This window comes from Capronia epimyces, assembly GCF_000585565.1.
Source record: "Capronia epimyces CBS 606.96 chromosome Unknown aczIQ-supercont1.1, whole genome shotgun sequence".
Taxonomy (NCBI): Eukaryota; Fungi; Ascomycota; class Eurotiomycetes; order Chaetothyriales; family Herpotrichiellaceae; genus Capronia; species Capronia epimyces.
In genome coordinates this window covers 136,898-149,150 of record NW_006912904.1, presented here as the reverse complement: position 1 = coordinate 149,150, position 12,253 = coordinate 136,898, and the positions used below count along the sequence as shown (strand labels likewise).

The 12,253-nt window shown below is 52.7% G+C and overlaps 5 protein-coding genes across 5 annotated transcripts; 3 read left to right on the top strand and 2 right to left on the bottom strand.

Moving 5' to 3' along the window:
• Nucleotides 1-62: 62 nt before the first annotated feature.
• On the top strand, nt 63-2,061 carry A1O3_00058 (ATP synthase subunit beta, mitochondrial; the record flags this gene model as incomplete). The annotated part of the gene is made up of 7 exons (XM_007730210.1): nt 63-73; nt 148-317; nt 424-509; nt 562-604; nt 656-972; nt 1,019-1,213; nt 1,330-2,061. The coding sequence occupies 7 exons, from the start codon at nt 63-65 to the stop codon at nt 2,059-2,061; spliced, it is 1,554 nt and encodes a 517-aa protein (XP_007728400.1).
• Nucleotides 2,062-3,976: 1,915 nt separating this feature from the next.
• Nucleotides 3,977-4,694, top strand: A1O3_00057 (uncharacterized protein; the record flags this gene model as incomplete). The annotated part of the gene is made up of 3 exons (XM_007730209.1): nt 3,977-4,161; nt 4,224-4,510; nt 4,585-4,694. The coding sequence occupies 3 exons, from the start codon at nt 3,977-3,979 to the stop codon at nt 4,692-4,694; spliced, it is 582 nt and encodes a 193-aa protein (XP_007728399.1).
• Nucleotides 4,695-4,968: 274 nt separating this feature from the next.
• Nucleotides 4,969-6,437, bottom strand: A1O3_00056 (uncharacterized protein; the record flags this gene model as incomplete). Its single annotated transcript, XM_007730208.1, has 4 exons — nt 4,969-5,575; nt 5,642-6,009; nt 6,069-6,173; nt 6,237-6,437. The coding sequence occupies 4 exons, from the start codon at nt 6,435-6,437 to the stop codon at nt 4,969-4,971; spliced, it is 1,281 nt and encodes a 426-aa protein (XP_007728398.1).
• A 2,461-nt stretch (nt 6,438-8,898) lies between these two features.
• On the top strand, nt 8,899-9,437 carry A1O3_00055 (uncharacterized protein; the record flags this gene model as incomplete). The annotated part of the gene is made up of 1 exon (XM_007730207.1): nt 8,899-9,437. One exon carries the CDS (start codon nt 8,899-8,901, stop codon nt 9,106-9,108), a length of 210 nt encoding a protein of 69 aa, XP_007728397.1. The 3' UTR covers nt 9,109-9,437.
• Nucleotides 9,438-10,366: 929 nt separating this feature from the next.
• On the bottom strand, nt 10,367-12,185 carry A1O3_00054 (heat shock protein 60; the record flags this gene model as incomplete). Its single annotated transcript, XM_007730206.1, has 2 exons — nt 10,367-11,871; nt 11,939-12,185. 2 exons carry the CDS (start codon nt 12,183-12,185, stop codon nt 10,367-10,369), a joined length of 1,752 nt encoding a protein of 583 aa, XP_007728396.1.
• Nucleotides 12,186-12,253: the final 68 nt, after the last annotated feature.

Here is a 12,253-nt window from a genome sequence, read left to right as displayed (position 1 = left end):
GCTCCTAAACTACACAACTCTCACCTCTACCTCTACTCTTCACCTTCTCGTCATCTGCAAACATGCTCAAGAGGTATGAAAGCTAGCGCACATGTGCCGGCACAGCTCTAACCACCATGCCTGATCGTTGCTGACTTGATTGACTAGCGGCATCGCCCGTAGCTTGGGCAAGTCTGCCTTTGCTCGACCTTCAATCGCCCGACGCGCCTTTGAACCTCTTCGAAGACAAGGTGCCCCTGCCATTGCACAGAGATGGGCGTCTACCGACGCCATCAAGGAGGGCAAGATCCATCAGGTCATCGGCGCTGTTGTTGACGGTATGAAAACTTGGTCCACACTCCGCATGGGAGCTCCCACAAAGCTCGGCAACGGCACCATTCGAAAGTGATTGATCAGAAAGAAGAGCTGACGGGAAATATCTAGTCAAATTCGACTCTGAAAATCTCCCTGCCATTCTTAACGCCCTCGAAACCGACAACAATGGTTCCAAGCTCATCTTGGAGGTTGCGGTATGAACACAATCTAAAGCTTTGAAAAATAATTGGATACTGACGTTAATAGCAACATTTGGGCGAGGGTGTCGTGAGAACCATTGCCATGGATGGTATGCAAACCCACATACGCCGCCTATACCGTGGTGACTAAATTTTTCTAGGTACCGAGGGTCTTGTCCGAGGTAGCAAAGCTACCGACACTGGAGCTCCCATCAGTATCCCCGTCGGCGAAGGCACATTGGGCCGCATTATGAACGTCACTGGTGATCCCATCGACGAGAGGGGCCCTATCAAAGCTACCAAATTTGCTCCTATTCACGCCGATGCCCCAGAATTTGTTGAACAATCCACAAGCGCCGAAGTACTCGTTACGGGCATCAAGGTCGTCGACCTCTTGGCTCCTTATGCTCGTGGTGGAAAGATTGGTCTCTTCGGTGGTGCTGGTGTCGGCAAGACTGTGTTCATTCAGGAACTGATTGTGGGTATCCCCATAACCTGCCTGCGGCAAGCACTAACTGGACTAGAACAACATCGCAAAGGCTCACGGTGGTTACTCTGTGTTCACTGGTGTCGGTGAGCGGACTCGTGAGGGCAACGACTTGTACCACGAAATGCAGGAGACCTCTGTCATCCAGCTTGACGGCGAATCCAAGGTGGCGCTGGTGTTCGGTCAAATGAACGAACCCCCTGGGGCTCGTGCTCGTGTTGCTTTGACTGGGGTAAGCCACTCCTGCCTCACTTCTCAGACTTGGCACAGACTCCATTCTTGAGCCTCAAGCACCCCTCGTTCCCATCTTATTCTAAGCTGTGATAACTTTTTCTAACTTGTTTCTAGTTGACCGTGGCTGAAGAATTCCGTGAGCAAGGCCAGGATGTGCTGCTCTTCATCGACAACATCTTCCGTTTCACTCAAGCCGGTTCTGAGGTGTCTGCTTTGCTTGGTCGTATCCCATCTGCCGTGGGTTACCAGCCAACACTGGCCGTCGACATGGGTCTGATGCAGGAACGTATCACAACCACCCAGAAGGGGTCTATCACATCCGTGCAGGCCGTCTACGTGCCCGCTGACGATTTGACCGATCCTGCTCCTGCTACAACTTTCGCGCATTTGGACGCCACCACTGTGTTGTCTCGTGGTATCTCAGAACTGGGTATCTACCCTGCCGTCGACCCTCTTGATTCCAAATCGCGAATGTTGGATCCCCGAGTGGTTGGTCAAGAACACTACGACACCGCATCCCGAGTCCAGCAGATGTTGCAAGAATACAAGTCGCTGCAGGACATCATCGCCATTTTGGGTATGGATGAATTGTCCGAAGCCGATAAGCTGACCGTCGAGCGTGCTCGAAAGATCCAGAGATTTTTGAGCCAGCCTTTCACTGTTGCCCAGGTCTTTACTGGTATCGAGGGTAAGCTGGTCGACCTCAAGGACACCATCAGTTCCTTCCAGAAGATCATCAACGGCGAGGGTGACGATCTCCCTGAAGGTGCATTCTACATGGTCGGCGACTTTGAGAGCGCACGGGCGAAGGGTGAGAAGATCTTGGCCGAACTGGAAAAGAATTAGATGGCCGAGGAAGCAGGTAGAAGGCAATGCAGCAAAACCGTGCTGTGAGCCAGATCTGTTGCATCCACGAGGCTAAGTAGTCGGCTTGTTGAGGGCTACGCAGAGCAGGGGGAGTGGCCAAGAAGACTTGTACATTTGACAACCTTTCAAAAATTTCGTTGCTCAATACCTTGTTATACTTCTTATTCTTGGTTCCTTTTATTTCCTTGCATCAACTAATGCGTCTATACAGCCCTTGCTATAAAGTAGGACTGTCACGATGCAGATCGGGGAGTGGAGTGGAAGATGATGATTCGAGCATCGAGTCTTGTCAGTAGGCACGAGAGAGTCCTGACTTCTCACGGCTTGCGATATACGTCCCCACACTGCTAATTGAGCAAACCCACCATGTTATAGTGATTGTAGAGTGACAAGGCGGAGAAAGAGGATTCTTGAGCCAGGGATGGTGGGAGGTACATGCAGGGTGACTCGACCAGAAACCGGCTCTGCTATATCTGCATGGATCTCACCCAAAAAGCTCCGTGGTGCTGTAAACGTAAACTATCATGGCACTCCCTACCTTAGACGACTTATCGAGCTATTGGGATGTACCTAAAATGAACTGCCAGAATGGCCAGGATTGGAGCCAGCCAGATCTTGCGGCAAGGATGCTGGAATGCTATCAGCACTATCAATGCCTCGGGAGGCCTTGGGGGGAACCCTCCTGAGTCCTGGCCCTTCGGAGCAGGGAGTCAATAGCCGGGCAACCGGCCGGCGGCACCCAACACCGAGGCGGACACCCTTCAACTTGGCAGGCTTCGGCCGTTCGGTGTGCGATTAACAACCGACTTAGAACTGGTACGGACAAGGGCAATCTGACGGTCTAATTAAAACGTAGCATTGCGATGGCCTGAAAGTGGTGTTGACGCAATGTGATTTCTGCCCAGTGCTCTGAATGTCAAAGCGAAGTAATTCGAACAAGCGCGGGTAAACGGCGGGAGTAACTATGACTCGAACCTATACGAGGGTCGTGAGAGCGGCGTAAAAGACGTCCTACCGGGCAGGTGTCAGGACCAAACAACATCGGACAAGATCTAGATGCTCAGCACAAGCTTTCAATGCAGGTATCCGATGCTCAAACTCTGCAAAGTCAGTAGCATGGTAGTTCGACTACCAAACCAGATTGCAGATTACAATAACGGAATGGTATTGTTCGGGCGTGTTGGGACGACAGGACAAAAGTCCCTCTCCTCTGTACCTACTACGAAGTCCTGCGCATAGTATAGCTAGACTCTAGAGTACCTTATGTTGTTGTGAACTTGTGCTAGGAAATGCTCGGTAAAAATTCGGCATCTCTCTCCCAACATCATCTGCCATTTTGATAGTTGGGATCTCATTCAAGTTGTAGCATCACACCAATTCAGCTGTAACCGCCAGGCATTGTCTGAAGTATTGTCTTTGTCTGGTTCAGGAGGAGAGGAGGACGTGGGTTGGAAACTCCCAGTGGCAGCTGGCAGACATTACGGATACATCCCAGGCGCTTAGGGTACGGAATCGTGGCAGTGGCAGTGGCAGTCTGCTCCTTCCCGTTTCTTCTGTCTCTGTCTGGTCTTAATGACAACCGACGAATGAAACCTGTTGTCGACACCTGGTTGACTTCAGGAAGCTGGCGGAGCAGCCCGGAATGGTGCCTTCTATCGCGCGCCATCTGGCACGGGTGTCATCTAACACATGGTAAATGGTCTTATTTCACGTCCCAAAATTCTTTCACTGTTTCCCCTCTCTCTTGTCTCTCTTGTCTCTCTTCTCCATCCTGGATCATCTTCCTGGGACACTGTTGGTCCTTGACATCCATTGCAAGTCCCTCGCATACCAGAATCCTCGACTTCATTGTCTTCTAAGGTACTTATCCAAGCCCGGCCGTCCGACCAGCGCCATGTCGAGGACGAAGAAGAACACACCCGGTGGAGGTGGAGGTGGAGCGAAGAACAAAGGCGTGTGGAGTTGGAATAAGATGTGTCTCCTTCTCGCCCACGTCCTCCACGAAGTCCAAACAGCCCCAACTCCGGAGCAATGGACAAAGATCGCAGCCGCTGTGGGCGAAGGCGAGAAGGCCTGCCAGTAAGTCCAGACATAGGCCTTCAACCTTACCTGCGAGGGCCACGACTAACCCTATTCGCCAGAGACAAGTTCACGATGCTGGTCACAGAAACAGCCAAGATCACCGAGGAGGACGACACGATTAACAAGGCACGGACCGAACTCCACGACGCGATCAACAAGGCACGGACCAAACTCTTGAACCAGTTGAACAATGCACGAACCAATGGGCCAAAGAAGCCACGGAAGTCGAAGCAGCCATGGCGGAAGTCGAAGAAGCCACGAAAGGCCAAGAAGATGTCCCAGACGGTCCAGACCACTGCAGATACCAATCACACCGTGGTGCAAGCACAGGATGGTCTATTCGTTGGTAAGACTAGGGCCTTTCATCCCTCTCATATTCCCCACTACAAGCTACTGAGTACATTGTGCTAATTCAAGCAGACCCGAACCCGACGGCCAGCCTAGTCGACCAAACTCACGCCCACATTCAAGAGCCCGTTGCCGAGACTCAATGTACGCAGCTCAGTGATGATGACCTGATGGACATCTGAAAAGGGAACTGTTACAGTTACACAATGAGCCGTGCGGAAAAGCAATGGTGGGAGTGAGGTGTGCTGAGTGTTGGGAATTCTTCTTCTTCAGATTTACAGTCAAGTGCTTTGGTGACGGTTGGGTGATCCCAATTCCTACATCCAGAGGTGCTGTAGGAGTCACCCAACTGATGTCTAGAGTCCAGCGAACCGCTCGGACAGCCGCCCTGAGCCCTTATGTATGACACCAAGCAGGAATCATGAATCATATTGCCTCCGAGTCCTTGGACCTATCTCATTCCCTTGTCCTCCTTGGACTCCCGCTGGACTGGTCTGTGACCACGTCCGGGTCGTGCGCGGCATCTTCGTACTCGACTTTGTAGTCGATGGAGTGCATGATGACGTCGTCGGTGAGCCCCTCGATGCTTTCGCTACGGTCTATTTCCACCTTGCTGCTCGCCTTGGTGGCTTGAGGTCTGTTGTATCCTAGCTCCATGGTGGTAAGAGCCTGCTCTTGTTTCTCCCGCCACAAGACAGAAGAACTCCCACTGCTGCTGCTGGCCAGGGCATGTCCGCCGTGGCCCCCAAAACCGAACTTGCTTGAGAGCCGAAAGATGCCTGCTCCCGGCCTGGATAAGCGGCTTTTGGCCCTGCTGCGGCTTCTTGTATGTCGCACGTAGGACGCGGTGAGCCCGTCTTCGGGAACGTTGACCACGATCAGGCCAGGCTTGATGTCGGCGAGGAAACGCTTGAGAGACGGGATGCAGGAGGCGATGATGGAGCTATTCAACATGATCTGTGCAAATATCTGGGGAACGACATAGTCCCAGGTGGGATCCGGGTGGCTGGAGTGGAACATTTTCTGCAGATATACAAGCATGGTGACGGTGAAGACAGGAACACTTTGTTTCAAGCGGCTTGTCAGTACGCACTACGGACGCAATTGGCAGAAATAGAGAGATACATACACTAGCCTCAAGGCGAAAGATCCGGTGACAATAAACCGCTTGTTTCTTGACACTGGGACTTTCAGCATCATCGTGAAGGGGACCAACACAATGAGCACGTCACTTAAGATGTTCACGGCATGGATTCCCGCATTCAGAGCAAATTGGTCAACACATCTGTTGTCCTCGAAGTCCCAGGGGTGCGGAAGGCTGCATTGGAAAGCCAATGCGAGGACGCTGGCCAGGGCCCAAAGGCTGACGAAGCCCAAGATTCCGTAGCAGGAGAGAAGTAATCTATGTGTAGGATTGATGGTGATGATCAGATGAGTGACAGAAGCTTTGGCGGCGGCTAGTACCAAGATCAGAAGTATATTTGAAGCATACATAGTCTGTCTTCATAGTCAGCTCAATGTCGGAGCGAAGAAACGTCCTCGTTGGAGACACTGACCTTCTCAAAAGACTCGAACTTGGAATCTGAGAGGGCTTTCCGGCGTTGCCCAAGACCGAAGTGGACGGCAATTGTGATGGTGATGGTTTGTGCAAAGCCGAGAAACTGGACTCAGAGTCAGCTGGTGCAATTCATGGTCTGTCGCAATAGTGGGCGCTTTTCACTCACTTCGGCCGTCAATATAAAACAATCATTGGCAGTCAGATGATTCGTGGATCTGAACCTGGTGAATAGCTTTATGAAGATGGTCATCAATGTCAACAGGATGAAGATGTAGGCGCATACAACCACCCAAGGGCCATGGTTTTCTTTTGTGAGGCCTTGTAAGGGTGCATCGACAGGATCGCTGTCCAAGTCTGCCGAAGTCATAACGTACACGACCCAATTTAATCTCTGTCTCCGGGCTGATGTCCCAAGTCGATTAAACACAGAATGGTCAATGGCCCTTCTTGTAAACACTCGCACGATGTTTCAAGGGAAGCAACCTGGCTCAAAAGAAGAGTCGGATGGATCAGGGTAGCAGTTAGAGGAGACGGTCCCAACTGAGTGCGTTGAATGTCAAGTCTTGCACAGACGCAGCTTCCAAGCCCGCCATGAGTAGGGTAAACGAGGCTGCTCTATAGGCAAGACACCGGTTCTCCAAGTCATCTTGTGGTGGGCAAATGCAGCAGAAGATTGATTGATAGGATTTCGAAAAGCGAAACGGATCATCCATAATTCGAGAACCATTCGCTATGAAACTCAGGGGAGCCGCGGGAGGAGGAAAGGTTCTAGTTCCAAAGGCAACAGGGATGAAGCGGAGGGTGGTGCTCCGTACCCCGTATGCTGAAGCTGAGGCCATATTGTCAAACATCGAGGATCAGCAGCAAGGATTGGGTATTGCAGGTCTTGGCTTCAACAGCTGAGACCTTAGCAGGGAATGGGACTTGTTGTCACAACAGGAAGAGCGTCGCGCTATTCCACGGAAGGACACGTTGAATCCAGTATAGTAGCATTTGCTAGGCAAGGCGAGCCCAGGGTGTCTCTCTCGACCTGGCTTGCTTGGTCCGGCAGCTTCCCGCTGACTTTCGAACTGTGACCATCGTGTGCTCTTGCTCAGCCGTTTGCCCGCCTCTTTATCTTTTCAACCTGCGGCCTCGCATTAAAAGAGTGGCGTCTGATGCACGATTCTGTAGCACCTCAGCCGGTCGGTCTTCTTGGCCGCCTTGGTCGTCGACTCTTCAATAGGTGTCGCTGGCAGACTCGGACAAGTAGAAACTGAACGGGGCTCCTGGGGCCTCGGGGAAGAAATCTAGACGCCGGCACCGATAGTTAGCTCGATGCAGGCCGGGAGAAGCGCAGCAGAGGCACAATGTAAAGGTCGATCCCCCATGGAAACATTCTTCCTTGGTCTTCCGGCGGCCGCTAGGTTCTTTGTTAGTACCTAGCTGAGGTAGGGACGGAGGGTGTATCGTCCTGGCTAATGCTGCACAAATACAGAAGCCAGCCTGAGGTGATGGTGATGGTGATGGTGATGATCGCCCAGGTATGGAGTACATACTACCCTAGTACCTACGGAGCAGCAGACCAGTACAACTCTACGCCACACCTCCCTCATTCCAACTCCCTCCCTACTATCTGCCGTCTTTCAGCTCTCTACAGCACCTCCAACGTCAGTTACTCTTACTCTATCCAGCATCGCACTATAGTCGCCGTCTGCTGTCTGCTCCCTCGCGAATACATTCTCTCCCACCGGCCGATACAAGCCTGCCGATGGAGCTGGACCTCTGCTGAGGTGAAGTTAGGGAGTCACCTAGAGAGTCGCTGCGCTGCGGTGCATCCGCACACGGATCGCCTCGAGCTCCACTGGAAACATCAGGCCCGAGCCCTTTTTTGTTCCAGACTAATAGTCTCTTCCTAGTCCGCATTCATACCCTGAAGACCGCCTGTCACGTCTAAGCGGGCCGTCGAGTGTCAAGCACCTCTCCACACAGAAGACAGAGCGAAAGAAGAACTGCAGTTGATAGGTTTATTTGCTCTAACATACGCATCTTTTTCCTGCCATCCATGCATACTCCGTACTGGTACGGATATGGCTATGGACGACGATCATGCTTGGTGAAACTGCCCTCAACTGCGATTGCGATTTTGGATGACTTGCACCACTTAACGGACCCCCATGCACGAACTATTCAGTAGACCAGGGTCCAGAGTCTTCCTTTGACATTAGACGAATAACCCGGATGGCTACACAAATCCCATCTTCCTACACCATTATCCCGCTATCACATGTGCGGCAGATCCTTGAGCTGGCGCCGTTGACCCTTCTATCCAGAACTCTACACTCGCTCTGAGACCAGCTTCCACAAAGATACAAGACACTTGATCCTTGAGAAGGGCGCTTTCGGGGGACCATTTGCTTCCTTGTCAAAACAGGGCTATCCTGAGCCTTTCTGACTAAGGAGACGGCCTTCATCGGCTCATGGCTATTCTCCACAGAGAAGCTTCCAACTGCTGCTCTCATAGCACTTCAAACACATATACAGCGCTGCGAGGTCCTCCAGACTCACATTGCCCCCTATCTGCATCGCTTCCTCTGAGCGAAATGTGCTTCTCGCTCTTTAGGCTTCATGCCCATGCTCACGTTCTCGAATCTCCTCCTCAGTTTCCACATGGCAACTATTTGAATTCGTTGCGCAGTTCACCTGTCAGTTTGATCCTGGATTGATCTTCACTCCCAACCTCTGCCGCAAGGCGGCCTACGAAGTCCGTTCCTCTGCTGCGACCAATTTTCTTCTCATATTTCATCTTCTCACTGCGTGTTTGATCGATCCTTCACGCTCTCTTCGTCATGGGGAATCAGAACGAGACAGACAACATGGAGCTTTGTGAGGACAGCAAAGACTCGGTGGCTTCCGTTGACACCATGACGGATGAGCCCAAAGCGACAACATACCCCAAGAAGAACGTTGCAAGGGCCTGCCCTCCTCCGTCGCAATGTAAATGTGGTGCTCTGAAGGTAGGGTTTCTCCATGAATTTGCTGGCCGTTCAGATTACTGAGACTGGTCCAGAGGCTTTTCAGGTTTACTCAGCTACTTGTATCTTGGTAAGCACGACACGCTATGCAGTGTCTTGCTGAAACACCGTAGGCTGGTTTGCCTGGGTGTCTGCCCTCGCTGGTAGCACATCTGGCTTGGCCGCCCTTCTGCAAGCTTTGATCCAGGAGAACATGCCCGAAGTATCCGGCGGAACAATGGCACCTCAAGCTCATCATGTGGGCTTTACTGATCAGTGTCGGCCTGATGAACATGTATATCTATTGGCTCATCCCGTGGTTGGAGCTAACTGTTGTCCTGCATGTCATCCTCTTCATCATCTTCGTCGTAGTTAGGCAGAATTCACGTTGTGAGGTCTCGGGCGGCGGGATTTGACGGTGTCGTCCACATGTCCGAAGAAGTCCGGAGAACGAAACATGCTGTTCCACGCTCTATGATTCTGACATCTTGCACGCGCGTTGGAGTGGCCGCCTCAGTGATAAGCCTGGGGCCGCTGTCCCATACGGCGATGGGCGCGTGTGGAAAGGGGTCGGTGCCTCGGTCAACATTTGGTCGTCTAGTTTGGGTTCAGATGCCAAAGTCATGGTACCAGTAGGATGAGGACCCGAGAGATTCGCGTTGGGGACCATGTAGAGTGTAAATAGCAACTTCACTGTAGTTTGCTCTCTAAGACGACCTTGTTTTGTTTGTTCGGCTTTTGGTTAAGTGTCACAATCAAGTACTTTTATTACACTGGTATCCTTGACATAACTACAACCAACTTGAGGCTACTATGATACAACCCAGTTCTGCCACCTCGGGGCTCTTCTCTGTCGATGCTCCTGCCTCTCCACGCGCAGCCAGCACCGCCACTTTCTCGCAAAACATCTCCATGCGAGTCCATCCCCAGTCGACTCCTTCCGGCTTTTTCTATTTTGGTTCTAGACAAGTCCCTGTCCCAGTGTGTATGTCCGGCCCCTTCGGGGAGACGAACAACACAGGTTCAAAGTTGAGTGGAGTGGTGTGGCAGTTCGCAATTGTACAAAAAAAGTCGGCAAAGCCCATCAGACCCGAAAGTGCCGCCAGAGCCGCATTTCTCGACAAGGCAGAGCCAAGGAAGCGGTCAGCGGCATGAGCTGATGGGTTGTCGAGGTATGTGACACTAGAGGAGGGCTCTGTGCCAAAATGCAATGCAGTCAAAGTCGCTCAAACGCAGGAAGTTGCAAAGTCGCGAATGCAATGAGAGGAAGGTAGATCTCGTGGCTCGGGTCACAAAATCGAGCTTAGAAGCCTCCCATGCCTCCCATTCCACCCATACCGCCTCCCATCGGTGGTGCGGCAGGCTTCTCTTCAGGAGCCTCGACGATGGCGACTTCAGTGGTACCGAGCAGAGACGCAACACCGGAAGCGTCCACGAGAGCAGTGCGGACGACCTTCAGGGGATCCACGATACCCCTGGCCAGCATGTCGACGTATTGGCCAGTGGCCGAGTCAAATCCCTTGGTGAAATCGGAGCCGAATTCATCCGTCAGCTTTCCCACGACAACGCTGCCCTCTAAGCCAGCGTTCTCGACAATCTTGCGCGCAGGCCGCGTGATGGCGTTCTTGATGATGCTGACACCAAGCTGCTGGTCGAAGTTGGCGGTCTTGATGTCCTTCAGGGCGTTGGCAGAAGCCTTGATCAGAGCAGTGCCACCGCCGGGCAGGATGCCTTCCTCAACGGCAGCGCGAGTAGCGTTGAGAGCATCGACAACACGATCCTTCTTCTCGCCAACCTCGACTTCAGAGGCGCCTCCAACTTTGATGACGGCAACGCCGCCCGACAGCTTGGCAAGACGCTCTTGCAGCTTTTCCTTCTCGTACTCGGACGTGGTGGCATCTCCCATGACACCACGGATCTGTTCGCATCGCTGAGCAATGGCGTCCTTGCTTCCTTCTCCATTCAGGATGATAGTGTCTTCTTTGGTGATTGTGATGCTGCCAGTAGAGCCGAGCATGTCGGGGGTGAGCTTCTCTAGTTTGATGTCCAGCTCCTCGGTGAAGACGGTGGCGTTGGTCAAGATACCAATGTCTCCCAGAATGTTCTTGCGGTTGTCACCGAAGCCGGGGGCCTTGACAGCAGCAACCTGCAGTTGGCCTCGGAGCTTGTTCAAGATGCAGACAGCCAATGCTTCGCCATCAATGTCCTCGGCAATGATGACCAGAGGGCGGCGGAGCTGGGTGGATGCCTCCAGAGCAGGGATGATGTCCTGGACGGCAGAGATCTTCTTTTCGGACAGGAGAATCAAAGGCTTCTCGAACTCGATCTTTTGTGCCTTGGCATCGGTGATGAAATATGGAGAGGTGAAGCCGCGGTCGAAGCGCATGCCCTCGGTGATCTCAAGTTCATCCTCGATCGTCTTTCCCTCCTTGACGGTGATGACACCCTCTTTACCGACCTTTTCCATGGCGTTGGAAATGAGGTCACCAACGTGTGTGTCGCCATTGGCCGAGATGGTCGCGACTTGTGCGATCTCTGCGCTTGTGGTGATGTCCTTCTTGTGCTGTTGCAGGTAGTCAACGACGGCATCGACGGCTGCTTGTGTACCTCTTCGCAGGTCCATCGGATTGCATCCAGCAGCTACGTTCTTCACAGTCTCGGAAAAGATGGCACCGGCGAGAACGGTGGCGGTGGTTGTACCGTCACCGGCCACTTCATTGGTCTTGGAAGCAACATCTTGTATCAGACGGGCGCCGAGGTTCTCGAACTTGTCTTTTAGAGTGACGGCCTTTGCGACAGTGACACCATCTGTAGTGCAGGCCCAGTTAGCGGACTCAACTCTAGAGCTATCCTGGCCCGCTCCGTAGCTACTTACCTTTGGTGATCTTCGGGGAGCCATAGCTCGATTCAATCAGGACATTTCGACCCTTGGGGCCGAGGGTGGTAGCAACGGCTTTTGACAGAGTCTCCACGCCCTTCAGCAGCTGAGCACGTCCCTCAACACCGAAGCTGAGTTCTTTGTGAGCGAACCGCAGTTGCTGTAAACTCCTGCCGGTGGATCTGGAGTATGGGGAGGATGAGGAGAGAGAGGAGCGGGCGACGGAGGAGAGAGCGCGCTGCATGACGGGCGGACGGCTGGAACGGTTTCAAGGATACGAGACTGAGGCAACGGATGGATGGATGAATGGAC